Source organism: Elgaria multicarinata, chromosome 11, assembly GCF_023053635.1.
Source record: "Elgaria multicarinata webbii isolate HBS135686 ecotype San Diego chromosome 11, rElgMul1.1.pri, whole genome shotgun sequence".
In the NCBI taxonomy this organism is placed as follows: Eukaryota; Metazoa; Chordata; class Lepidosauria; order Squamata; family Anguidae; genus Elgaria; species Elgaria multicarinata.
The window spans coordinates 10981370-11006161 of NC_086181.1; the positions used below are offsets into that span (position 1 = coordinate 10981370).

Here is a 24792-nt window from a genome sequence, read left to right on the forward strand (position 1 = left end):
GTTTGAAAGCATGTGATGAAATTTCAGAAATCAGAGGGGACTGAGCAGGACTTCCAGCGGCCCACAGGTTGGAGCACAAGTTCCTCACACAATTTCCCCATGGTTATAACACCACATCCCCAGACACCATGCCCTTCCTTCCTTCCTTTGCCCCCAGTTTTTAAACTTTTTAAATATTCTGATTATATAGCAAAGGTGCTGAACCTAAGGCCAGAAGGCTAAACTGCCCCACTTGGGGTCCCAATCCAGCCCTTGATGTTCCCCCATTTGGCCACACCATCTTTTTGGTTGGCCAGCTTTTATGCAGATGTGTCACTATTCTTAAAGGTTGAAATGCCTCTCCTAAGGCTTCATTACTGGTAGTAAGAGCTTTAAGCTAAAATAGGCAGGTACTTTTGACCCTGCCGACCACTGGAATGCAGCTCCCAAGCCTCCATTCTCCAAAATGTAATTACTGTCACATATTTAAGATTTTAATGGGGCAGAGCCAGCGAGGAAATGAAAATGAGGAGCCAACTCCATCTGTGCCAAACCTCTGCCCGCACCTCTGCACCCCTCCCTCCCCACACCTTTGATAGGGGGAAGGTACTTCTTCACTGAACCTTAGACAAAAGGGGGATCCAGCAGTAAGGAAAGACTTCCCACCGCAATCCATCACAAATTGGTTGGCAGGCGGTAGGATATGAATGTGAATATTTTTACATGACACTCCAAACCAAAAAGGGGAGTTGAAACTGGAAGCACAGAGGTGCACACAGGAATTGTTTGTTTGTTTTCTTTCTGTTGGTTTAGTTAGGGATAGGAAATGGGGAAGATGCAATTGAGGAATGGTGCTCCCATGGGTTCTACAGGCTCAGATGAGGAGCTAGGCAACTGTAAGAAGCAAAACCGGGCTCATTGAAAGAACATACTTTTATCCTGGGGTTGTGGTGGTGGTGGCTATTGGAATATTGTGAGTTGTGCTAGGAACAGCAGCTATACCACAGTGCCATCTAGTGGCTGTATAATGAAACATATAGAACTTGCAGATAAAGGAATGTCGGGGGGGGGGGGGCGGGAGCAGAAGTGTGGATAAAGGGCCGATCTTAATCCTGCAAAGGATCCAGAAACAGAAGCCCTGGTAAAGTTGTGGGATAAAAAAGCCTCTGTGTAGAGAATCTCACAATAAAAAGGACAGTATGCCTCTGAGCAGTCCAGAGTGCCTTTCCACACCTGCTCCCCTAAAGTTATGGAACAAGTGTTTGAACAGAAGTGGCTGCTTAAAATGTCAGGTTCTAAATTGCTTACATATTATAATAAGCTGCATTAGCATGCTCTTATCTTTTCAACCCCCACTTGGGAGAACTAACTGGAGGTTGGAATGGAGAACTACTTCCTTGCTGTATTCCCTGCTGACCAAATCAATGCACATACAGCTGCCAATTTTGTGCATTGTCGTGTAGGGAGTAGGAAATCACAGTAACCCTTACATTGCACCATTCTACTATTAGGCTTCTATTACTGCTGGCTGTCATGTAGCCGGGACAAGCTTCAATATCCCACGAGCCCATGCACCACAATCCAAGGTAAGCATAATGGATTATGAAGCACGGAGCAGGGAACGAACTTTGGCAACTGCTGAAATTGGAAGGGATGGCTGTTGCCCCCCCCCCCCCATTTAATCTCCTAGGTTTGTAGCTTTCTCTGCCTTGTTGGGTGGTAGTCATGTGCATACATTCCCCTTGAAACTTCTTTGTAGCTCTCTTCTCCAAGGACTACATTGAAAAATGCAGATGAATAATCATTCAGACCTATGCAGAAATTCTGATTTGTTTATAGATTCAAAATCAAAAGTTGGAATCGAAAGAGAGTCAACAACTGTTTGCAACAGGGGAGTTAATCTATCTCCTTTTCATCCCATCATAAATGGTCATGTACATATTAACAAGATTATTTGTGTATGCTGGGCAGAATTCATCTCTCTACAGAGACATGACAGACTGAACCTATAAATGGTCTATTTCAGAGTTTGGGTAGGTGGCATATAGCTCAGTTCTACAGAATGTGTTTACCTACACAAATACCTAATTTCGGTCTTGGTATCTCCAGTTAAAATTATCTTTGGTAGCAGAGCTAGGAAAGAGCTGTTGCACATAATGACAACCCATGGCTTGTTTAAATCATGGGTTGTTGGGCACAAATGGGAGCGAGAGAGCAAGCACTTCCAGCACACTTATTTGCTTTCTCTTTCAAATAAAATTTATGATCGACCTGCTTGTAGATTGTAGCATGACATCCGAATCCAGACACTCTGGGTTGTTCAGGGGTTAAACAAGTTAGAGTTAAGTGATAGTTTGTTGTTGGGTTAACTCTGAGTTAAATAACCCCTGAACAGCCCAGAGTGTCCATGTTGGATGTCACGCTAACAATCTATGAATGGGGTGATTGCAGGTTGCTCGCTCCTGCTAGAATTTGTCATAGGAACCAGTTCAAAGGCTACTGCAAGTCAGAGCAGACAGCACTATGAGGCGACTTCATATGTTCATACTGTGCTTTCAGAGGGGTTATAATTCAGTTGCTGATGTTTTGCATCTGAAAGTCACAGGTTCAGTCACCAGCAACCCCAGTTAAAGGGATCTGAGGTAGCAAGACTGGGAAAAGTCCCATGCTGGATTGCTGCCCAAGCTTAACTTGGATATGTTCAGCGTAGGTTAGAAGGAAGACTACATAACAGTCTACACATAGAGAAAACAACGCCAGAAGACTTTTTTAAAAGCCTCACTTCTATGAGGCAAAGTGGGGTGGCCACTTCAGGGCTTTGGGTGCTATTAAAGGCAAGAGAGTGGGAGACAGACAGATCTGACTCCTGGGGCACACTGCACTGGGATGCTCTCCTGTGCAAAGCCACACTGACGTTGACTAGTGAGAATCTGCAACTGCCCTTCTATTGTGCTCCCTGTTAATTAGGGATAAATGCCAAGTTCTACATCTAGGAAAAAGAAAACAAATGCACAGTTACAGGATGGGAGATACTTGGCTTGGCAATACTACAGGTGAGAAGGATCTTGAAATTGTTGTAGATCACAGGCTGAATATGAGCCAACAGTGTGATGTGGCTGCAAAAAAAGCAAATTGCTATTTTGGGCTGCATTAATAGACGTATACCTTCCAAACCGCACAAAGTATGGGTTCCCCTCTATTCGGCACTGGTTAAGCCTCATCTTGAGTATTGAGTATTCTGGGCACCACACTTCAAGAAGGATGCAGACAAGCTGGAGGGGTTTCAGAGGAGGGCAACGAGGATAATCAAGGGTCTGGAAACAAAGCCCTATGAGGAGAGACTGAAAGAGCTGGGCATGTTTATCCTTGAGAAGAGAAGGCTGTGGGGAGACATGATAGCACTCTTCAAATACTTGAAAGGTTGTCACACAGGAGGGCCAGGATCTCTTCTCGATGATCCCAGAATGCAGGACATGGAATAATGGGCTCAAGTTACAGGAATATGCAAAGAAAGCCAAATGGCAAGGAGTGGAACCAAAAAAGGGAGTTCTTGAAGAATGTTTATTCAGATATGCCTTTCTTGAAATATGTTTATTCAGATAAGCCTCAGGGTTTCAGACTCCCAAAAACTGGGTCCTTCCTCATATATGCCTTTCTTATTTCAAGAAAGGCATATCTGAATAAACATTCTTCAAGAACTTCTTTTTTGGTTCCACCTGTTGTTGTTTGGCTTTCTTTGCATACTCCTATGGGGTTCTCCCTCCCTTTTTCCTGCTCAAGTTACAGGGAGCCAGATTCCAGCTGGACATCAGGAAAAACTTCCTGACTGTTAGAGCAGTATGACAGTGGAACCAATTCCCTAGGGAGATCGTGGGCTCTCCCACACTAGAGACATTCAAAAGGCAGCTGGACAACCGTCTGTCTGGGATGCTTTAGGGTGGATTCCTGGATTGTGCAGGGGGTTGGGCTCTATGGCCTATAGGCTCCTTCCAACTCTACTATTCTATGATTCTGTGAAGGAGTGCCACTAATTTCTTGAGCTGACCCTGTATGGGTCAGAAGCCCTGAGACAACTGAAACCCTCCCCCTCTCCACTTTGGATCTTGATTATATAAAAACCAGCTCAGAAAATATACAGATATAATTAAAATATTCAATTAAGTTTGCAATGTTATACCCACTTATTTGCAAGTGAATTCCATTGAACTCAGTGGAGCTTTCTTCTGAGTATAACTGTAAAGAAGAAAGGAAAGGAACCTCTTGTGCAAGCATTGAGTCATTACTGACTCTTGGAGGGACGCCAGCTTTCGCTGACATTTTCTTGGCAGGCCTTATAGCGGGGTGGTTTGCCGTTGCCTTCCCCAGCCATTATTCCCTTTCCCCCAGCTAGCTGGGTACTCATTTTACCGACCTCAGGAGGATGGAAGGCTGAGTCGACCCGAGCCGGCTGCCTGAAACCAGCTTCCATTGGGATTGAACTCAGGCCGTGGGGAGAGTTTCAGCTGCAGTAACTGCTGCTTTACCGCTCTGCGCCACACGAGGCTCTTAACTGTAAATCTGGAGTCAGACAAAAAAATTCTAAGAGAGTTGATTGTGGGATGATGGATGCCTGTGATTGCTGCATACAGCCATTTTTCCCAACTGCCCTTCTCATCTCTGATCAAAAATGTTTCACAAAAAAAATCACAGAAAATCTATGAAGAGAGACAATAATGGGTTGTAAGAGCTGGCAGTAAGTAACAAAGGCCTTTTCATGTCACCTTCATCTCCCTGATAAAGCTGGCATCCATGGGTGGAACTACAGATGATGGCAACAGAGCTTTGTCTTGGAATGTAAGTTGCCCCCACCCCCCAAACACCTATAAATCATGTGGGGAGGGCAATTTCAAATGAAAAAGCAGGAGTTTGGTGCTCAAACCTTATTCCACTTGCTATGCTCCTCCCCCAGGTATTCTCCTCAAGGTCTTTCTTTCTTTCTCCATCCATCCCAACCCTACCCTGGGTCACACTCATTGCCAGTCATGAAAATGCTCAGCACCTACCTGCCACTTTCCCACTCAAAATCACTACACCCATACCACTTTACAGGCGTTTGATTAGAGATATGATTAGAGATATGGGCCTGCCATCATCACAAGTCATTTTGCTCTGTCCCAAACCTTACATGGTTGCCCAGTTTTCCATATGCACATCTCTAACCAAAAGGATGCTCCAGCTGAGCAAACAGGTTAATCCAGGCACACTACTGAAAACCCTTTAGAGCCTTGAACAGGGTAGATTTTAGTTCCATTCATTCAACCAGTGAACTCTCCCACTTCAGTAATTCTTGTCTGAATTTTCCCTTAGGAGTCAGGACTCTCAAAACCTCCATGTGGTAACAAATCCCACTTCCCTCATATTGTCCTTTCTGAGTGGGTATCCAGCCTGCTGTATCCTGAATCTCAGCCAGAAGCAGGTTTGGAATTCTGCAATACTTGCACCCATAATCACCAATGCACTGAAGGACATTTGGGAGTCAGTGAAAGGACCATGGTGGAAATGAAAGACAGCCCAAAAACCTTGTTGGGAAAGCTGAGCAAGAATGAACGGAAGCTGAAATCTTTGGCTCATGTATCATCTGGTCTGTCCAACAAGGCCTCAACATGCACTCATTCTCTGCCAACAAAACTGAAGGCTCGGGGATTTCTGCCAGACCCTGGAACTGGGCTTCCTTGTGACACTGCTCATGGGGCAGAAGCAGGCACAGTGGCATTTGAAACAACAAAAACATCAGTGGAGGCTGTTCAACTCGGAAGAGAAGCTATCATGGTTGTGAATCCTAAGGACAAGCAGGCAAGTAATCTACCAGCTTATGCCCAAAGCTGTGGGGTCCATGCATTGGACAACCAAGCAGCTGTCACCCTCTCAGAGGTTACGCTTGGTTATAGGACATTGTCTTCATCCATGGAAGAAGGTGAAATATTCGCGGGGTTAGATACCAAAAATTGCACTGCAGAACCAGAAAGTGAAGAAGTTGATCAGAGCACAGAAAAGTTACCAGTAGCTTTGAAAGACCCTAATGTTGCTTGTAGTCAGATGCACAGAGATGATCTGACAGAGGTTTTAAAATGGTGTTTTCCCAAAGCCCCTGTGAACAAAGTAGCCACTGAATATGATACAGTATCTAGGAAGCAGTCCCTGAATCCTGCCAACCCAGGAGAGGATGAAACGGAGAAAGAACTGGTAACCGTTCTAGAAGAGAAACAAAAGGAATTTACTTCTCGTGATGCCGTGGCCATAAGAAGCCGAGAGATTTGCAAAGACACTTATCAAAGATTGGACAACCTGGAAGAGACTATCAGAGACCTAGAAATAACTATCAGTAAAATTAGCTGCCAGGCATCTACTGAGCTAATATTTCCTCAAAATCTTCTTGGATGTCCGAGATCCAAAGATGGAGAAAGAAAGGAGGACAGAAATGTGCCCAGGTGCAACATTGCTGTTTTCAGGGATGAGGAATCACCCAGGCTTTCGCCAACCAGCTCCAAACCTCTTTTGCTGCCCAAACCTCGGTTCCTGTTGAACGGCAATCCACAGGTTCACTTTTTATATATATTCCTCTTGTTATGCTCTATCTCTAGAATCTAGATTCTTCCTGAAAGTCTTCCCTACTGTCTGTCCTCTCAAGATTTCATCTGCTCTTAACAGACAAGATGTGAAACATCTGGAGCCTGGATTTTGGGTTTCTGCAAAACTGTATCCTTGTGAGATTTTGGCTCCAGTCTCACTGAAAAGTCAAAAGAGATCTCTTTTCATTTTCTTCAGCTGCTTTTTATTTCTGGCTTTGGACAGGTTTTGATGGCATCCTTCAGTATGATTATTTATTACTATCAATTTCCTTAGTATGATTGTTACTATCCATTTCTGCTTTGTTTGTGCTAGCATTTCTTTCCCTCACTCTTGTAATAGAGATTCAGCAGTATTGTCTGGCTTCCACTTAGAATAGGTGCAGCATAATAGGAATTAACTTAAACTATCCATTTGAGTATAAAACACAATAGAGGTCTAGAGCCTCTAAATACAATCAGCCATCTTAACAGTAACAGCCAACAACAAGGGGTTCTTCTTCCCACACTGTCTCTGGGTGATAGTTGGACCCCTGCTACAAATATTAACTCTTCATTCATCACAGTCCCTTTCAGGCACTCTACCACACTTACCGACAGCAGCAAATCTGTCTCAGAAATGTAGAAAGGATAGCCTCTTGCTAGAAATGGAAGAGCAACACTCTCTTTGCATTTCACTTTGGGCAAATCTGAACTACAAATGCAAACTAGTCACACAAGCCTGGTTGATGAACTGTCAATGGCTCCATCCCCGTCAAGAAACCCTGAAAAAATTGAGTTTTGTGATGCGGTTCCCAGACCTCTAATACAGAATTCTCAGCACACTTCCAAAACTACAATTCCTATAATCCTTTGGATAAACCAAGGCAGTTAAACTGGTTTCATACTGGTTCAAATTTGTACTGTGGTTGTGCCCTTCAGAAGTAGCACCGTTTATTTATTTGGTCTGTTAACATTATAAAGGTTATAGGATCTCTTCCTTTCTTTAACTCCCTCCAGCAGATAAGGCTGCATTTTATTTATTTAGGGTATCCCAGCACATTGGCTTACAATCTAAAAGATACAAAAACAAGGAAAGGGGAATAGGGAGGGAAGGAGGAATTAAGACTTTTAGCAGGGTTGGTGCAATAGCCCAACTTCTGCCTCTCATCTCCCTCAGCACAGCCTGCTGGAATGGGTGGTGGTGGTGGTGGTGACAGCCGAGGAAGAAGGAGCCCTCATGAGGGAGGCCATCAGCAGGGCTGGTGGAATGACACTGCTCTCGCTGTCGTCTCCTTCAGCGTAGCCTGCTGGAATGGGTGGTGGTGACGGTGATGGTGACAGCCGAGGAAGAAGGAGCCCTCATGAGGGAGGCCTTCAGCAGGGCTGGTGGAATGACACTGTTCTCGCTCTCGTCTCCTTCAGCATAGCCTGCTGGAATAGGCATCTGTTTTTCTTCCCTTCCCTCATATATAGCTGATGGGGAGGTGGACAGATGTAGACGCCTTGCAAGCATTGGAAAGTTATACACATTTTTATGTATCTCATAAACTTTCTGAATGGTACAGAACAGGGTATCTATGGTTAGAGAGGAACCACAGACACCGTACAAAATGCTACGTCAAAGGACATTCTGATGGGGCAGGGATTGCTAGGTTTGGAGGCTGCAACCTTCACCTTCCTTCCTTCCTTCTTTTTCTATCCAACCTTCCCATCTTTCCTTTACCTACTGGAACAATCAGTAAGTTTTTGACAAACCTTTCTTAGACCCTCTCTCTGAGAAAAGGAAAGGTTATTAACGTTGCGGGTTCATTCTCACCCAATAAGCATGCTTCTTTTAAAACAGCCTTATGTTTTAATGCTTGGATTCAAGAATTCAAATCTGTGTGCCAAAAGAATTTCAAGTGTGCAGGTCAGCGGTACCAAATGCATTAAATTGGTGTTGTGGAGCTCCAGGGAGATCCCATGTTCCACAAGCACCATGCATTGTTTATATACAGGCACTGCAGTGAATGAACAGCCTTTTGGTGCTCTCTGGATCAGGGCCTAAGTATTTATAATCAGCTAAGGAACAGGGGTGAGAAATGGTCCATCCACCCCCAACCCCAATTAAATCTTAGTGTCCTTCTGATCTCTTACAGGCACAACCTGTGCAGATTTCGACAGAAAAAAAAGTCCTACAACTCCCAGCATTCCCCAACCGGCTGTGCTGGCTGGGGAATGTTGGAAGTTGTGGGACCTTTTTCTGACTAAACCTGTGTAGGATTGAGCCCTAAATTGTGAATTCAAATCTGCTTAAGCACAGAAGAGGAAGAAAGCTGTGGGGGTGAGTGCATGTGGGGCAACCCAAAATAAGCACTGAGTCTCTATGAATGGAAGCCTTTTAATGACTTGTGTTTAACCATGAGGCTGTAGCGAAGCTCTTAAAAGAGGACATTAGTGGTAATTCACTCCCTTATTAAGTTTCTTTCATGCTGCCAAAATGGCTAAATGAGAATGAAGGCCATTGATTTGTTGAGCACCTCCCAAAGCTATTCACTGAGTGGCAGTTTCAAAAATGGGACTCCGAAAAGATGCTCGGCAGCTAGAGCTTAGCCTTGCCCACTGTCACCTACAGATATAAGGGGAAGGGTGTTTCCGAGGGGTACGCGTAAAAGAGGCAAATATGAAGCATAAAAGAGGCAAACATGAGGCAAGATGGTAAGCAGACTGGTGTATATATTCATTGGTGTGAACCTGTAAAAATTGCAACCTTATTGATGAGACAGTATAATGAGTTAGATGGCTGTCACTTGTGTCTGTCCTCTCCCCAGCTATTGGGTGAGATGCTGTGATGTCATAGACTGTTCATGAATATCCTACTAACTGCTTAGATGGGGGGAATTTGATATTGACATGCTTGCCATCACAAGCTCCTTGCGATGAAAATGCAAGGTGTTTTTGAGCTGTGTGAAAGATCCTATGTAGGAGGTCTGGGGACAAATAATGCAGAATAGGGGAGAATCAAACAGAAGTAGAGGTGCTGGCAAAGTGAAGCTATAATGATCTAAGAAAAGGTTGGGTGAAGCAAGTTTGAGAAGGAATTTGTAGAAGAGTGTTTGGACAAACAGAGGAAGATGATACTATTCCATACATAGAGGTCAGGGTGGCAGAAGGCCCAGCGATGAAAGCTGGGAAAAGGAGAAAAAATACTTTTCAGTTTGATTGTGTAACATACCTCCCCAGAATCTCTTGATATTGGTTGGCTTGGATAATAAAATAAATAAATAAACAAATAAAGGGTTGGGTCCAGATTTAGTCAGTGCAGACACATCAAAATCAATGGGGCAGGGTAGTCATGACTAACTCAATTCACATTGATTTCAGTGGGTTTACTCTAAGCATGAGTAAGTCTGGACCCAACCTAATCATCATCATCTAATGTTGAGCTACGTGATGTACAATTTTAAAAAGAAAAATCGCTGTTAATGACTGACAGTCTATAAAGACACAAAAAGAATAGGAATTGGCAGAGAGGAGAAATAATTTGAATAAAAATAGTTTGATGGGCACCCTGTTAGGTAGAGCCTTTTATTGATTGCCAAATGTAAAGACTGTTGTCAAAAGACTGAAGCAAAAGGAGGGGGGACAGTCTTAAGCCTCTTTATAAGGGGTTGCTCATAGCTAGCAACATGATGTACACTATAAAAGAGGCAAAAATTCCAGTGCTAACGAGAAGAAAGAGAAAAAGCTGGCATGAAGTGGTTTTAGTTGTAGAACAAAAATAAGAGCAGACAGAATGAGTCAGAAATTAACAAGAGACTGAAGAAGTAAAGCAGAGGGAAGCAAGACCATATTGTGCTTTAAATATGAGAAACAGCAGCTTGTGCTGAGTGCCAGATGGAAGAGACAACTGATCTAAAGAAAAAATAGATGATGAAAACAAGGAGCAGACAAGATGCTCTGAAAAGCAAAATTAAGAGCAGAAATCGAAGGTCCAACATGAGAAACAGGAATTCCTAAAATTCCAACAACATAAAGTAGAAGATGGGCTTGTCTTGGAATGCAAGTTGCTCCCCAGTTTCTGAACCAAAAACAGCATTTTCAACAAGGGAGTCATATTTTGCCAAGTGTCACTTTGTATGCAAATGTTCACGTCCAGTGCCACTCCCTTACCCCCTCCCACTTCTACTGCTAGTTAAAAGAAGTGGCGGTTAGAGAAATAGTGATGTTTGGGTCTGGGAGAGAGAGGGGAGAAATAGCAAGGCACAGGGATAGAGGGGCGGTAAAGAGCAGGGCTTCAGCCTAGGGGGTGGGGAGAAACAATGAGGTAAAGACTGGGGAGAGGAATAGTGAGGCCAGAGGCTTGGAGCGGAGAGAAACAGCAAGGCAAAAGCAATGAGTGGGAGAGAAAGAGCACAACTAGGGGCCAAGAAGGGAGAGAAAGAGAAAGGGCTTGGGTGGAGAGAAAGAGCAAGGCTAGAGGCTCGGGGTGGAGAGATAAGAAAAAGAGCAAAGGGGAAAGATCTGTGTAGACAAAAGAAGATTGGGTGGGGTCAGGAAGCAACGGTTTCCTCCTGTTCCTGCCCACTGAGCAGCGGCAGGTTCAGGAACAGGAAGGAGAACCTGATGCTCTACCATTTTTCAAATGTTTTATTAAAAATAATTGTTTTGAAGGGGCAGGGACTGAGATATGAAGGGGCATTAGGGATGCCTGAGCTAGACAAAGAGAACTGTGGATATGGTACACATGGAGCGTTTTTGCAGTGAAAGAGGAATCCATGGATAGATATACTCCTGGCCTGGACCAGATTTTGAAATAGAATCATATTTAGGACGTTTCTCCTGTTCAGCTAAAGTCTGCTGCCCTGTGATTTCCACCCATTGGTTCTAGTTGTGCCCCCTGGAGCATCAGAGAACAGCTCTGCTCCATCTTCTGCATGACAGCCCTTCTGCTATTTGAAGATTGCTATCACGTCTCGCCTTAATTTTTCCATTCTCCAGGCTAAGTCTTGTTTTATACTTGTTAGCCTTTTAAAGAAATCAAGATAACCAGGGGCCTTGTGACTAATCACAAATTGAAGGCACAACCAAGCCAAGGTGAAACAATTCTAATCTCGTTAATGCAACAGGAGAGACAATATCCACCATGCTTAGCCCTTCGCTCCAAGATCAATGAGACTTTGAAGACTTCAATTTCATGTGGGTTGTGCCCAGAACATTGTTGTCTTTAGACGCTATTGTCACAGTCCAGCAAATGCAAAATCTGCACGTGGAAACTGAGTGTTGCTTTTAGATGATCTGCACTGCTGGACGTACAGAGTCTCCTGCTAGGAATCTGCCTCCCTCCTTCCCCTGAAACTTGTGATGCTAACAAGGGGCACTAGATGGCAGTGGGTTGGGTTTGGGGGCAAAGAGATTAGGCTGAAAAGATGCAATTATTATTCAATAGGTAATTCCCATCATATTTCAGCATCTTTATTAGGAGAATGTGGGCTTTTTAACAAATAAAATCTTTGTTTCAGCCTCTTAAGAGTTTTCTCTTCCACTCATGGGTCTATTTTGGATGCTCTCTTGCTTTTATACTTCAAGTAAACCCATTAAAATAAGTGGGGCTTAAGTTAATTTAAGTCCCATTGCTTTCCAAAGTGCAATTCTTAAGTATGGCTAAATCTGGAGCCAATGCATCATGGATTGGATTTAGATTTTTATTAATTTATTAATTTTTTTTTATACTGCCCAGTAGCTGAAGTTCTCTGGATCAATTCTGGATTTACATTGGATCAACTGTGCTGACAGAAGTGGACTTTCCCACACACTCCTTCCCATAGCCATCCTGCTAGCCCCCTGAAAATGAAACACATAGGGCATGTCTACACCAGGTGATATCTCGGGAATCGTCTACATGACGCACAGGGAGCAGGGCAGGATGATCCCTCCATTTCCCTGGTATATCGCCATACCCTTTTTTCCATTTTTTCCCATGGTCCCAGGATGATCCAGAGGACTATGGGTGGTGTGGCTGGCTGTCCCGGCTTCTTCCCTCTTCCCTGTGAGTAACGGGAGTCATCTGAGGGAAGGAGCCGGGACAGGAAGAGTCCAGGGCCATCGGGGGTGAGATGGGGAGCGGGGTCATGGCCTTTTTTTAACTTAATTTTTCGCTGGAGCTCCTGTATTCTGTGACGCCCTCCTTCATGGCACATCATGCGCCACATGTGAACGCAGTGGGGGGATCTCGTGATATGCTGATCGCTGGGAGGTGTAGACATGCCCATAGAGTCAGGAGACCCTTCTGAATGGGGTGAGCTGTGGTGTAGGGGAAAGAATTTCCCCCCAAACCAGGCAGAGCTGAGGCTTTCCTCTCATGGAAGGTCTCTTCCTCTCATAAAAGGCTGATCCTAGATCCAACCCCATGTTTAGAGACACAAGTCCTCTACATAGAGATAGAAGGATATGAAAGGATATGAAATTTTGGGTCTAGCATACTGTTTAATAAATTCCTCTGATAAAGGCAGCCGGAACGTGTTGGGAATTATCTATTAAATGATAGCTGCACTTTATCGGCCTTCTGTTGCTGGTGCAGCTCTCTTGGCCTATATCCACTCCAATAAGTTGTATTTCTTATGAGCTTTACTTTGGAGTGAAATTAATCCTATTTCTGTCTTTCTCATTCAACTGCTGCATCACAAAATATATCTGGACACAGCTAATAAAATCTTTTCCTATCTCTTCACTCTCTTACATGGGAATCTTTTTTGTTTGTTTGAAATAATGGCTGTGTTTGCATTTGTACCCAGGTGTGAACAAGTAGTAGGCTGGTGCATATGCAGCCCATTCACTCTTGCTGTGCTTTTCCATTCACATGAGTGGGTCAATAAATGACGAAGGGATAGCTCTGCATGTCAGCCAGACCTGGAATTATGGTTATGTTTGCCAAAACAAGCCAGGATTGTAAGCCATGGTTGTTGGTTTATGAATCCTGGCGTTTTAAGTGCACTTAACCATGATTGTGGGTTCACACATCACACAGTGCTATTACTTCCCGCTCATGTGAAAGGAGGAGGAAAGTAAGTGCAAACAGGCTGTATTAATGAGCATTAATTAATCACACTGTGGTTTATTAAGCCAGAATTCTTGGCTTAAAGTGATACACAAATTTAGCCAATGTCTCCTTCCTTTTCTTTTTCACTTGTGGTCTTCTCAGTCAAACAACAATGATTTCCAACTGCTTTTCCTCTTCAAGGGAGGCATCTGTTTCCATTCCAGTGTCCAACACATTGCTATAATAAATGATTGCAATAAATTAAACATTCAAACCAATAAAATGGTTATAACGCCAGCACAATAGCTAATAAAACACAATGCTAGAATACCACCGGGAGGGGAGGGGGTTCAGTTCACCTTTTTTCTGACTTTTCCTCACAGTTAAATATAAAATAAATAAAAGGCAAGTTGTTCCCAGCTAAAATGTCCGGTGTAACTTGAATCACAACAGATTGAGTTAGCAAGCCTAGATTTTCAAACCCCTCTCTCTTTCCCCTCCATCAATAAGAGGCTCTCCCATCTTTGCTTGAGGGCTGGGGTCTGAGTAAGAAGATGTGTGTGCACTCTGAGAAAGGGGCCCCTTTAGGATTTTTTCACACAAATGACGAAGGGATAGCTCTGCATGTCAGCCAGACCTGGAATTATGGTTATGTCTGCCAAAACAAGCCAGGATTGTAAGCCATGGTTGTTGGTTTATGAATCCTGGTGTTTTAAGTGCACTTAACCATGATTGTGGGTTCACACATCACACAGTGCTATTACTTCCTGCTCATGTGAAAGGAGGAGGAAAATAAGTGCAAACAGGCTGTATTAATGAGCATTAATTAATCACACTGTGGTTTATTAAGTCAGAATTCTTGGCTTAAAGTGATACGCAAATTTAGCTTTTTCACTTGTGGTCTTCATTCACTTCATGTCTTCCTTCAACATGCATTGAAATTAATGGAAGCTCCCTGACCTGCAGTGAAGCTCACTGTGTGGTTATTTAATAGTGAGGGGAAAGCCCTGGTTAAAAGCAAAGCAGTCTTAAAACAGAAGAACAGTTCCTGGTCATTTGTCCCACATATGTGCTATAATTAACCTGATCTGACGTGCTACTGCGTAATCAGCTGCCTCTATGCGTGGCACTTGGAATTGGCAGGGTAGCTGCTGTAACAGGTGATCTGTCACAGGTTTGAGCTGCAGTCCTGCCTCCTCTGCTACAGGAAGACTGAGGCAATCAACCTGCCAAAGGCTAGAATTCCAACCATTCACTGCTGTTGGTATTGGGGCTGGTTCCCACATGCATGTTCATCACTCGATGGCTGCTACATACAGACATGTGTGTGTGACTGGACCATGAAAGATCAGACCCTGCAAATGGAATTTTCATATCAACTCAGCCACAACACTGTTCAATGGAGTCAATTTCAACATTCACCTTCATCGAATGATGGACATGCATGAATGAACAAACTTTTAGTTCCACTTTATTATAGAGAGAAAGGCTAGTTTCTTTCATGTGGGGAAATGGACAGAGATGATCCCAGTTTCTGACTGCAACTCCCATTACCAATCTCGTTTTAAGTCTCAGTAGGTAGCTAACCGCTCTATTGCACAATTCATGCATGTTTGGGTGATCATCTAAATCATTCATCTGAAAGCTTCCTCAGTCATTGCAATGGATCATTCATTTCTGACACAGGAACTGCTGATAGCTAATCATGTTCAGTTCAAAACATAGCTGATTCCTAAACACTCTGATATGTCGCTAATGCTGTCACCCAGCCAAAATAGTCTTGATTCTGCTGAGGATAATACAAATGGCCTGGTAGTTTCTACCAGTACTGGCAGCTCCTTATGTGTGAAATGGGGAACTGTTTCTCAAATCTTTTTATTTTAGAATGCTATTGTATTTCACCTGATCAGCGGAACCAACATTTACCCTCTCTTGTTCTTCAGGTAGGCTTCTTTTTATGCGTCACGGATATGATGGCTACAAGGGCTGGGTGAGATTAATTCAGCTGATAATGTCATCATTGGGTTTTCTGTCTTATTTTATACTTGTTGGCCTTTAAAAAAATCAAAATAACCAGGAGCCTTGTGACTAATCATAAACTGAAGGCCCAGCCCAGCCCAGATGAAACACTTCTAATCCTGTTAATGCAACAGGCGAGACAACATATACCATGTGTAGGGAGCCGTGAGCATGCATGTAGCCTCAGCCCCCAAGTCCCTGCCTGCCCAATATCCAGTTAGACCAGTGGTTCCCAAACTTTTTCAGGTCACCTCTTCCTTGGTTCCACAAACTCATGTCCAGTGGCCCCTACCCTACACTATAAAAATCATTATTCAGAATAGCGGTTTTCAACGACCCACTAAGGAAAATAATAACAATAAAATTCAAAACAGTAACAATTAATTGAATATTTATTCAAAATCTGAAGCACCCGCCGCAGGCTTGCTGAGGGAGGGAGGGAAAAGAGAGCGAATGCCTCTGTTTTGCAGCCAGCGTGGCGGGGCACACCAAGCAGGGTATGTCTCTTCATTAGCGTTTTGATGCTTTTGAAACATTTCAATTCACCGTTAAAAGGACTCTTCTTAAACGGTATTAATACATGTGTGGATTCTTCCCCTATATGGCTTGGGACCAAACTACCTTCTCCCATAAAAATGTCCCTGGGTTTTAAGACCTTCTGGAGAGACGCTTCTCGGAAAAGACCACCTCAAGCGCCCCCCTGCCACCCCTTGCCTCTTAACGCCCCCCTATGCAATCCCACCACCCCCAAGGGGGCGGTACTGCCCACTTTGGGAACCACTGACTTAGACTATCGCATGATCAGCAGAGTTCCCTTGATTGTGAACCCTGCCTCATAAGGATTTCCAATCATGGGAACTCTAAGTGCGTTCTGCTGAATGCATTTACAGCCCCCCTCTTCAGAACTTCATGTTCAACACCCAAAGGTCTAAGCAGAAGCCCGGCATGCAGGGATGCTGGCCATGTCAACCCATGGTCTTAGCCTGAGTCTCACTGATATATATTTAGGGAGGTATTTGTGGCTTGCTCACTGCAAGATGTTGCAACTAAGGATGGACGAATCCGTCAAATTCGTTTTCCCTCAGTTTCTCATTGTTCCAATGTTAAGTTTCATTTATCCCAAACATGGGGAGTTTTTCAAATTCAAAGTTTAGTGTGTCCCAGACATTGAGAATTATGAAAATGTATACACATTTTTGTGTCCATTTATCCTAATATATGTATTTTGGCTTATATACAATTTTTGTAATTAATTTTCCTAATATAATGCATTTTTAAATATTATTTTCCCTAATACGTGATTTTTTTATTGGAGAACTCAATTAGTTTGATTAGTTTCCTAGTGATAACCTATGCTAAGCTCTAGAAGAGGTTGGGATTTTAATCCTTATTTATTTATTTGTTATTCTCTGCACACTCACACAACTCTTTCCATCAAGGGAATCTAAAGTCTTTGCCAAAGAAAGCTGCAACCTGCATAAAATATGCAAATCAAGCATATTTTTGCTAGTCATCAGACATGCTGAGAGCTATGTATTGAAGCTGGAAATCCTGTTCCATCTACTATGCCTAAGCCTGCTAAAATTTTGCCAATCATTGTCTAAGGGCTAGAAACTTGCTTTAAAAATAATGAAATCTGAGATTTTTAGGATTCTGAATTCTGCACCAAATGCTGTTTTGTTATTATTGCAATTATTATGCAGTTGAAATTCAAAAGGTATGGAATTGCAGAATGATGGTGCTTTCGGGCATAGGAGTGGCACCGAACTTGAAAAAACTACAGAAGAATGAAATAGACTTGAAATGCAATGCAAAAACCAGTAATACTCTAAAACATACTGGCTCAGTTCAGACAAAGCACTCAAACCATGGTTTATTAAGCTAACTTGTTTAAACAAGGAATCTTAGTTAGCTTCAACCATCATTTAGGATTTGGCTGAAACACTAAACTGTAATTAATAGGAAACGAAATCTCATGGCTGCACCAGAGGTGGAGAAGGGAGGAGGAAATGTGCAAGTTGCAACTTCTTCTTATCACGTTAAATTATGGTTTTGTGCAATGTCTGAACACCACTGTTTTTACAGACCTCGAGAAAGAAACATTTCTACTCATTTTCTAAAAATAATTATTACTTGCGGGATCGGTGCAGGCAGAGAAGAAAGTGTGGCCTTTGGCTCAGAGCTAAATATTAAGCTCTTGGATATAGCCCCACATTCTCTTTTGACCAGCATCCAGAGCACTGGGGAAGGTTTCTCATACTGACAAATAAATGTGGCTCAAGATCAAAAGCCTCAGTTCAGCACTCTCAATCCATGTGCAGTAACTTTCCAAACATGGAACTGCAGAACCGAGCAGATTCGAAAGGCTGCATCCAGCATCCATGCCTTACCCACATAAGGATATGCATGTGCTGCAAGCTGGGAAAAGGCTGCTCACACACAGATAGATAGACAATACCTAATGCATAAGAACATACACAGGCTGTTGAATGGTAAGTTCTATAGCTGGAAGGACACATACATGTGCTAGTCTGTTGCTGGGTGAAGTCATTTGCATCCATGTTCAAGAGTGTGTTGAAATCAGCTGGTGAAGAGAATACAGTATGATGTAGGCTTAGTCGCTCAGTGAATGTGTCCACTCATCCCACGATTGCCTGTGGTAAACAGATTAAGCAGGTTTTTGCAATGCCTCAAAAACCTGCAAATCTATATGATAGTAGTCCAAAAGAAATGCTGTTCAAATGATGATGGCCCATTTTCACCTAGGCTGCACTCCTATGCACATTTACCTGGGAGTAAGTCCCATTGAACTCAGTGGTGCCTACTTTTGAGTAGACATGGATAGTTCATGGTTGCAGGCTCTTTCTTGGTACCTCTGCAGGGTTCGCCATGGCAAGCGAGTGGATGAGGGGGTTACCGATGAAGGCAGGAATTGATGTCTGGTCGAACAAGACTGTTTATAGTATTGGCCCTAATTGTAGGGAGGTTCCATTTGTGTCCCGTTTTAGGCAGTAAAGTATCTTGGGCTGGCACTGAACATCCAACTTAGCTGGACATTTCAGGGTTTTTGGAGAATGGTGAAGACATTCTTTTTCCTCCTGGGCTTGAATGGATAAATTATAATCTTATGACAATCTTCTAAGCATTGGCTGATATTATGATTTTAATAATTTGGTATTTATTTAGACAGTTTCCTGTTGTTTAAATAGTGATTTTAATGGCTTTAACATATTTTCAGGCCCTAGTATGGGAGAGGGGGAGGTGTGATTAATATCACGATTATTATGCATAACAAATCTGTCCGTGGAAAACCATTTCTGCATATGTGTTACATATACTAGATCAGGGCAAATGTGTGGAGAAATCCATAGCTAAAACCCTTCTTCATTCTTCTGTTTTCTGCTGTTCAACTATCTGGTTTTGACCCTTCTCTGATCCTTCATTCAACTCTTTCTGCTCCCTGAACCTCTCATGCATTTCCAGACTGGCAAACAAAGTGGGGGTGAGAATAAGAGCAAAGACATTTTTTTTCTTACCAAATCAATTGTCCTTTGAATGTGAATGATAGTACAAGATTCCTATTCTGTAATTTTATGAGTCTTGTGAGATCTGGAGTAAAATGGTTCTTTTTCTGGCACATCACCAGACCCCAAAGTTATGATATGCTCAGTGAGGTAGTATTGATGGGAATATATTTTGTTTGCCTTCAAAACTTATTGTACTTTGCTGCAGAGCATGAAGTCATGTGTACAATCCAAATTTAAGCAGATTTGACTCCATGAACTACCTCTCCTCTAGCAGAACACTAGCAAGAGGTAAATAGCTTTTTCAACTCCTCCATAGATGCTGAGCTGAGTGTTAAAATTCTCCTGCAGACAGATTCTTCCTGTGCAGTTGGAATGTTCTGGGATATTCCATAGCAGCTCAGTCAGTGAGGGGGAGAGAAAGATGGATTTGGGAGGAGACAACAGGGGCCGGCCAGCCAGCTCATTCCATGAAACCGCAGCAGCAGAGCCCAATGGCAAGCCCTTAACCTATTTTTTATATACGCTACTAGAAGCCTTGTTTTCTTAACCCCTCCCCAACATCATTGTTTCATTTGTTCTTTCTCCAGAGTGGTGGCGGCGTCTCAATTCCTGCCATGAAGATGGTCAATCCAGCATCCCGACTGAAGCAAACCCAGCAAGGCAGCCCAGACAAAAGCAAACACATAAAGCAACGCATGGAATACATGCGCATCCAGGGCCAACAACAGGTAGTCTATCTGTAGGCGGCCACACCACCCTCTTCTGGGAGCACTGGGGTGTGGACAGGCTGAGTTAGGACCCCTTCATTTTTGTATTTGGGCAGAGGCAAATGGAGGGTTGGCAGGAGAGAGTTGATCCTGTCTCCTTGGGGGTGGGATGGGGGTGGGGGGAATGAGGCATACCTGCATCAGCTTTGAATGCAAATTCTTTATGGCCCTTGGGAGCATGCTCTGGATTTGAAGTGTGGTTTCAGTCATTATGAGTACATCTTCTTCCTGCCCACCACTGGGTAAATGTATGAAGGGTTACAGATTTGTATTGTGGCAGTGACAGTGGACATAGAGGAAGAGAGATGGGGTTCTACTATCCATAGGCATACATATAACAGAGGCAGAAGCCAAACCTGAGAAAAAAATATTTTCCATGGGTGTCTTCTGAAGTCAGAATAGAACTCACATCTGCCTCAAACGTAGGTCCTGTTCCTCAGCTGCTAAGTTCCATGTGCATGCAACTTTCAGGTGAGCCTTCTGGATTTCAGGCATCACCAGCTGGAATCCACCATCTTGTAAGGTTAAGACTTTCCCCTGCCCGATTATGACCCCATAAACTGAACCACTTGGTTGCTCACCTTGCTGTTTTGTTTTGCTTGGGATAGGTGAGTGCCTGCTATTGAGATGGCCATGTTTAAAAACATTTTAAAATGCTATCCAACACATTAGCAGAGACTGTCTTCCCTGCAAGGAAAGGGGTGGTATTAGATGTGATGTGATCGAATCCATGTTCACCTCCCCCCCCCATTTCACCACACAACCATGTGCGTATGCCCCAACTCCTTCCCTGCTTGTGGCATACACAGAGAAGAGCTGCATATTCAGAAAAGAAAAGACAAAAGAGGGATGCATTGTTTGCAGCGGGGAGAGGAAGGAAAACGTATTGGTTTGTTGGACCACTTTCGAACGAATAAAAGCATAAGTGAATGGTTGTCATTCATCCTGGAGAGCTGAGGGCAAAGCCTGCCCTCCTTCCCTAACACTGGCCTGGCCTCCACGGCTAGAGATGCAACCAGATGCAACACTGGGTCCCCCTGTGCAGATGTTTTATGCCCCCGAGGGGTCCTTGCCACATACTTTTTCCACCCCACCCCCACTTACCATAATGACAGACATTGATAATTGTATCATAATTGTAAAAAAAAAGTGTGTTATGAATGATTAAAATAATAACAGCAGCAATTTAACTGCCGTTCTCCTGTGCCTTCACATTGAAATGAATGGAAGCCTGCGCAAGAAGAGCCCAGTTAGTTCATTTCAATGAAGCTTTAGCAGGAGAACTATCCAGTAGTTAGATATTAAAGGGTTAATAATCTAAGCCTTTGCATCTGTTGCCATTATTATTTATCAAAATGTATTATTATTATTATTGTTATTATTATTATTATTAGCAGTCCTCTACACCATTTTGTAGATTTATATGTCTAAGAGAGATTCTTGTGGCACCTTAAAGATTAACAGTGCAATCTTATACGTGTCTGCTCAGAAAAAAGTCCCGTTGAGTTCAGTAGGGCCTTCTCCCAGGAAACAGGGTATAGGATTGCAACATTACTTATTGATTGTGGCATGAGCTTTAGTGCCACAAGATTCTTGTGGGTTTTTTGTCAGATTGAGTCGAGGGCCTATCCAGATATTATGTTGATTGCATTGTTCATTGCTATTGGGACCACAGCATGCGAAAAGGGGAGGTTTAACCCTTCCTATCCCACAATGCGGGGACAATATCCCACCAGATACTGTCTTCGCAATGCAATTAGCGATAGGGGGAAAAAAACTCCCATTGGGGCCGATGGAAGCTTTATTTCCATTGCTAATTGCAGCACAAGGAGAGGATTGGGAATGCAGTTCAAGGAGGAAAGGCTAAACCTTCTCTCCCCATGCTGGTTCTCATGAAAAGGTGGTGGTGGTGGTGAGGGGCTAGGATTATATTTTAAACACCCTCAGACATGGCTGCAAGCCACACAATCAGATACATTTAACCCTGCTTGATTGTGCCTCAACATTAACTTGTGCCATGTTCTGTCTCAACATGAGGTAATTGGCCATTTCAAATATCTAAATTTTGCATAAGTATATGCAGCTATGCATTGGCCAGGGATGGTTCTGTATTCCCTACGGAAACCCTGTTCACTATCTATCCAGACTCCCTGCCCTCAGATTGCCCACGTGCATTAGCATTGGTTGGGGTCTTAATGGTTAGGCCAGTAGAGTTCAGCTGGGTTCACACGCTTCTGTGTTCTTGCCGACGCTAACAGTGTGCCCAGTGGCTGGCCAACTTTCTGAGGCCACAAAGCAAGGTAACAACCGCCGGTTTTTCATCCTTTAAACCACAACACCATCTCTACCTGTTCCTCCCTTCCTTTGTTCCTCAAGACTTGACTCTGCCCCACCCCCACCTCAAATCCTGTTCTTCTTTCCTCCCCTGTCACTCTCCTGGCACATTTGATATGCTAGTTCATTTCCCAGAGTCCCTGCTGTTCTTGGCTGTTTTTGTCATGCCGGATCTGTATGATGAATGGCAAAGCCCATGGACGCTTCCTTCCCTCTGTTCCCAGCCTGTTTCTCTACAGAGCCCTTTGTTTTGCTCATTCTGTGCTACCTATAGACACACAGAAGACCACTCCATCCTCCCCAGACCTGTGGATGGATGGCTGTGAGCTTTTCAGTCTATTTTGAGACATGCCTTGTGAGCAAAATGGGACTGTCACTAAAAAAAAAAAAATGCAACCCCCACAGTTTCTCCTGCACAGCCCCCTTCACCTTAACTCCATGCATCTAAATATTAACCACAGTCTGAACCCCTCTGCCACAAAGCACAGGTGCTGTTTGCCTAAGTAGTAGCCATGGAACATGTATCAATCCCAGGTCTTCTCCAGTGCTATTTTCATGGGTCAGTTGTGTGGTTGCATTGCATCTTCATGCAGGTGCCCTAGAAGAACTTGCCCGTATGCCTGAGCTAGAGCGGAAGCAGGGGCCTGAGATGACAGACCAGCTGGTGTGTTCTGCGGAGGCCTTCAGTTGGCTGAGAGCTTCCCATGACACACACGTTTCTGTCGCCAAAGTATTAGATGCTTCTTATTGGTTCCTTTTGCATCAAAATGGCAGTCGGGGGTGGGGGAGGTCTAACTGACAGAGTTGACATATTTTAGGGCCAGTGGGAGGACAATTCTCACATAAAAGTTTTCCTCCATTGTGGAATATCCTTGGTTGAACAGACATGAAGGACTGTGGAACCTTCACCCATGAAGGTCTTTAGTTAGGTTGCCTATATCTGTGAGACAGGAGGAATGCTTAGGGTCACTTCCAGTCCTATATTCAGGGGTGGTCATCACTGGGGATGTAGGCGGATGGGTGAGTGCTAGGGATGGATTCCTTTTGCTGCCAAAGCGTTACATTGGATATTAGACATTAGGTCCCTTCCAGCTCATTGGTCTTTGGGTTTTGTTTTTTTAGAAAAGAGCAACAGGCAGGCAACTAGATTCCTGTCTGTTCTTGCTCACGGATCTTTTGGGCAAAATCCAAAGGATTTTCCATTTCAAACAACATAATATTTACATGTGGAAGAAAAACATTACGTCAAAATCAATCCCTAGGCAGGAACCTTTGGATTAAAAAATGGCCAACATCTAAGATATTAAAACTTTTCTTAAAATAGTCATTACAAGAGGAAAGCCTTCTTGCTCATTATTGCTTTCAATTTTATTCTCATATGCCTTTCACACCTATCTTTCCTCTTTCCCCCACCCCCATCCTTTTGCAACTATGAGAGCTAAAAATGTAACACAACTTGTCATTAAAAATGAGCACTGCTTCCCTCTCTCTGTTCCCAATCCAAATTCCGGCTTGCAAGTTGAGGACACACCCCAAAACAAGATGGCACCCCTCGAACTCTCCAACATAGCTGAGCAACCAAACAACAGTCCATTTGGGGCTACCTCTGATAAACAGCACCTCTGCGGTAACCTGCATTTTGTCCCTCCCTTCTGCTATTCCCCAAATTTCCCTCCTGCTCGCCTTAGCTAAATGAGTATTGTTGTCGTTCTAACATGGTGTCCATGGCCACAAACTAACATTTCAATTCTTGTCCCTCCCCATTCCCTTGCCCTGCCCTCCCTTTCGTTGCCTGCCTACGTATTTGTCCGTTTCCTCCTCTGTCTCTCTATTTATTTTTGTTTTCTTTTGACTCCTTTACCTCCTCTAACAATCACTCCTTTCCTTCGTCCAGTAAACCTATAGAAATCAATTCATCTTGTACTCTGCTTTTGTCAAATGGACCTTTTGCCTCAAGCCTAGCCAATGCTACTGCTTCTAAAAGAAATTTTCCTAACTAGCCCCCACTCTGTCCCCGTCCCTCTTACTTTCCTTCTCTCTCTCTCGCTCTCTTTCTTTCTCTCTCTCCTTCCAAGAGGAAAATGTTTGGTTTTTCCCCCCTTTTCCTTTTCCTCCCTCCTCCTTCTTCTTTTCCCTGAATCTTGCTTTTCTTTCTAGGCCGCTAGATCAACCAAGGACCCTAGCACGATGAATGAGACTTCAAGCCCAGTCTCAGAAAAACCTTCTTCGGGCAGAACTTCCATCCCAGTCCTGACTTCCTTTGGGTCACGGAACTCCTCCATTTCATTCTAAAAGCTCCTTTACCAACTTCTCATTCAGTTGTTTTCCTGTTTACTGCTACCAAGGGGGTGGGTGGGGACTGGGGAGGCCTTGCATCTCTCTTCATGATTCCCGCCTCCCCAGATCTTACGGAGGCACCTGGAGAAGTCCTTCCCCTTAGAGTTCCTTCAAAAAGGCCAACCTGTGGTCCCACTGCCTCCTCCAAAATGGCTGACCTTGTGACTTGCTTCCCGCTCCCAAAAATGTCATTTTCACCATGTGCTCCAGAATGGCCAATTTAC

General features: G+C 43.6%; 1 protein-coding gene across 10 annotated transcripts in view; it reads left to right on the forward strand.

Annotated features, from left to right (window-relative positions):
* Positions 1-24719, forward strand: part of SRCIN1 (SRC kinase signaling inhibitor 1) — a 324300-nt gene extending 299581 nt beyond the window's left edge. For 9 of the 10 annotated variants that reach the window (XM_063138579.1, XM_063138580.1, XM_063138582.1 and 6 more), the window contains 3 exons: positions 5326-6555; positions 19718-19858; positions 24389-24719. In XM_063138579.1, the coding sequence (XP_062994649.1) occupies positions 5326-6555; positions 19718-19858; positions 24389-24523 (1506 nt within the window). In that variant the 3' untranslated portion in view covers positions 24524-24719. Of the gene's footprint in view, positions 1-1490; positions 1566-5325; positions 6556-19717; positions 19859-24388 lie in introns of all 10 variants that reach the window. The other variant, XM_063138586.1, reaches the window with a different exon arrangement.
* The last annotated feature ends 73 nt before the right edge of the window (positions 24720-24792 follow it).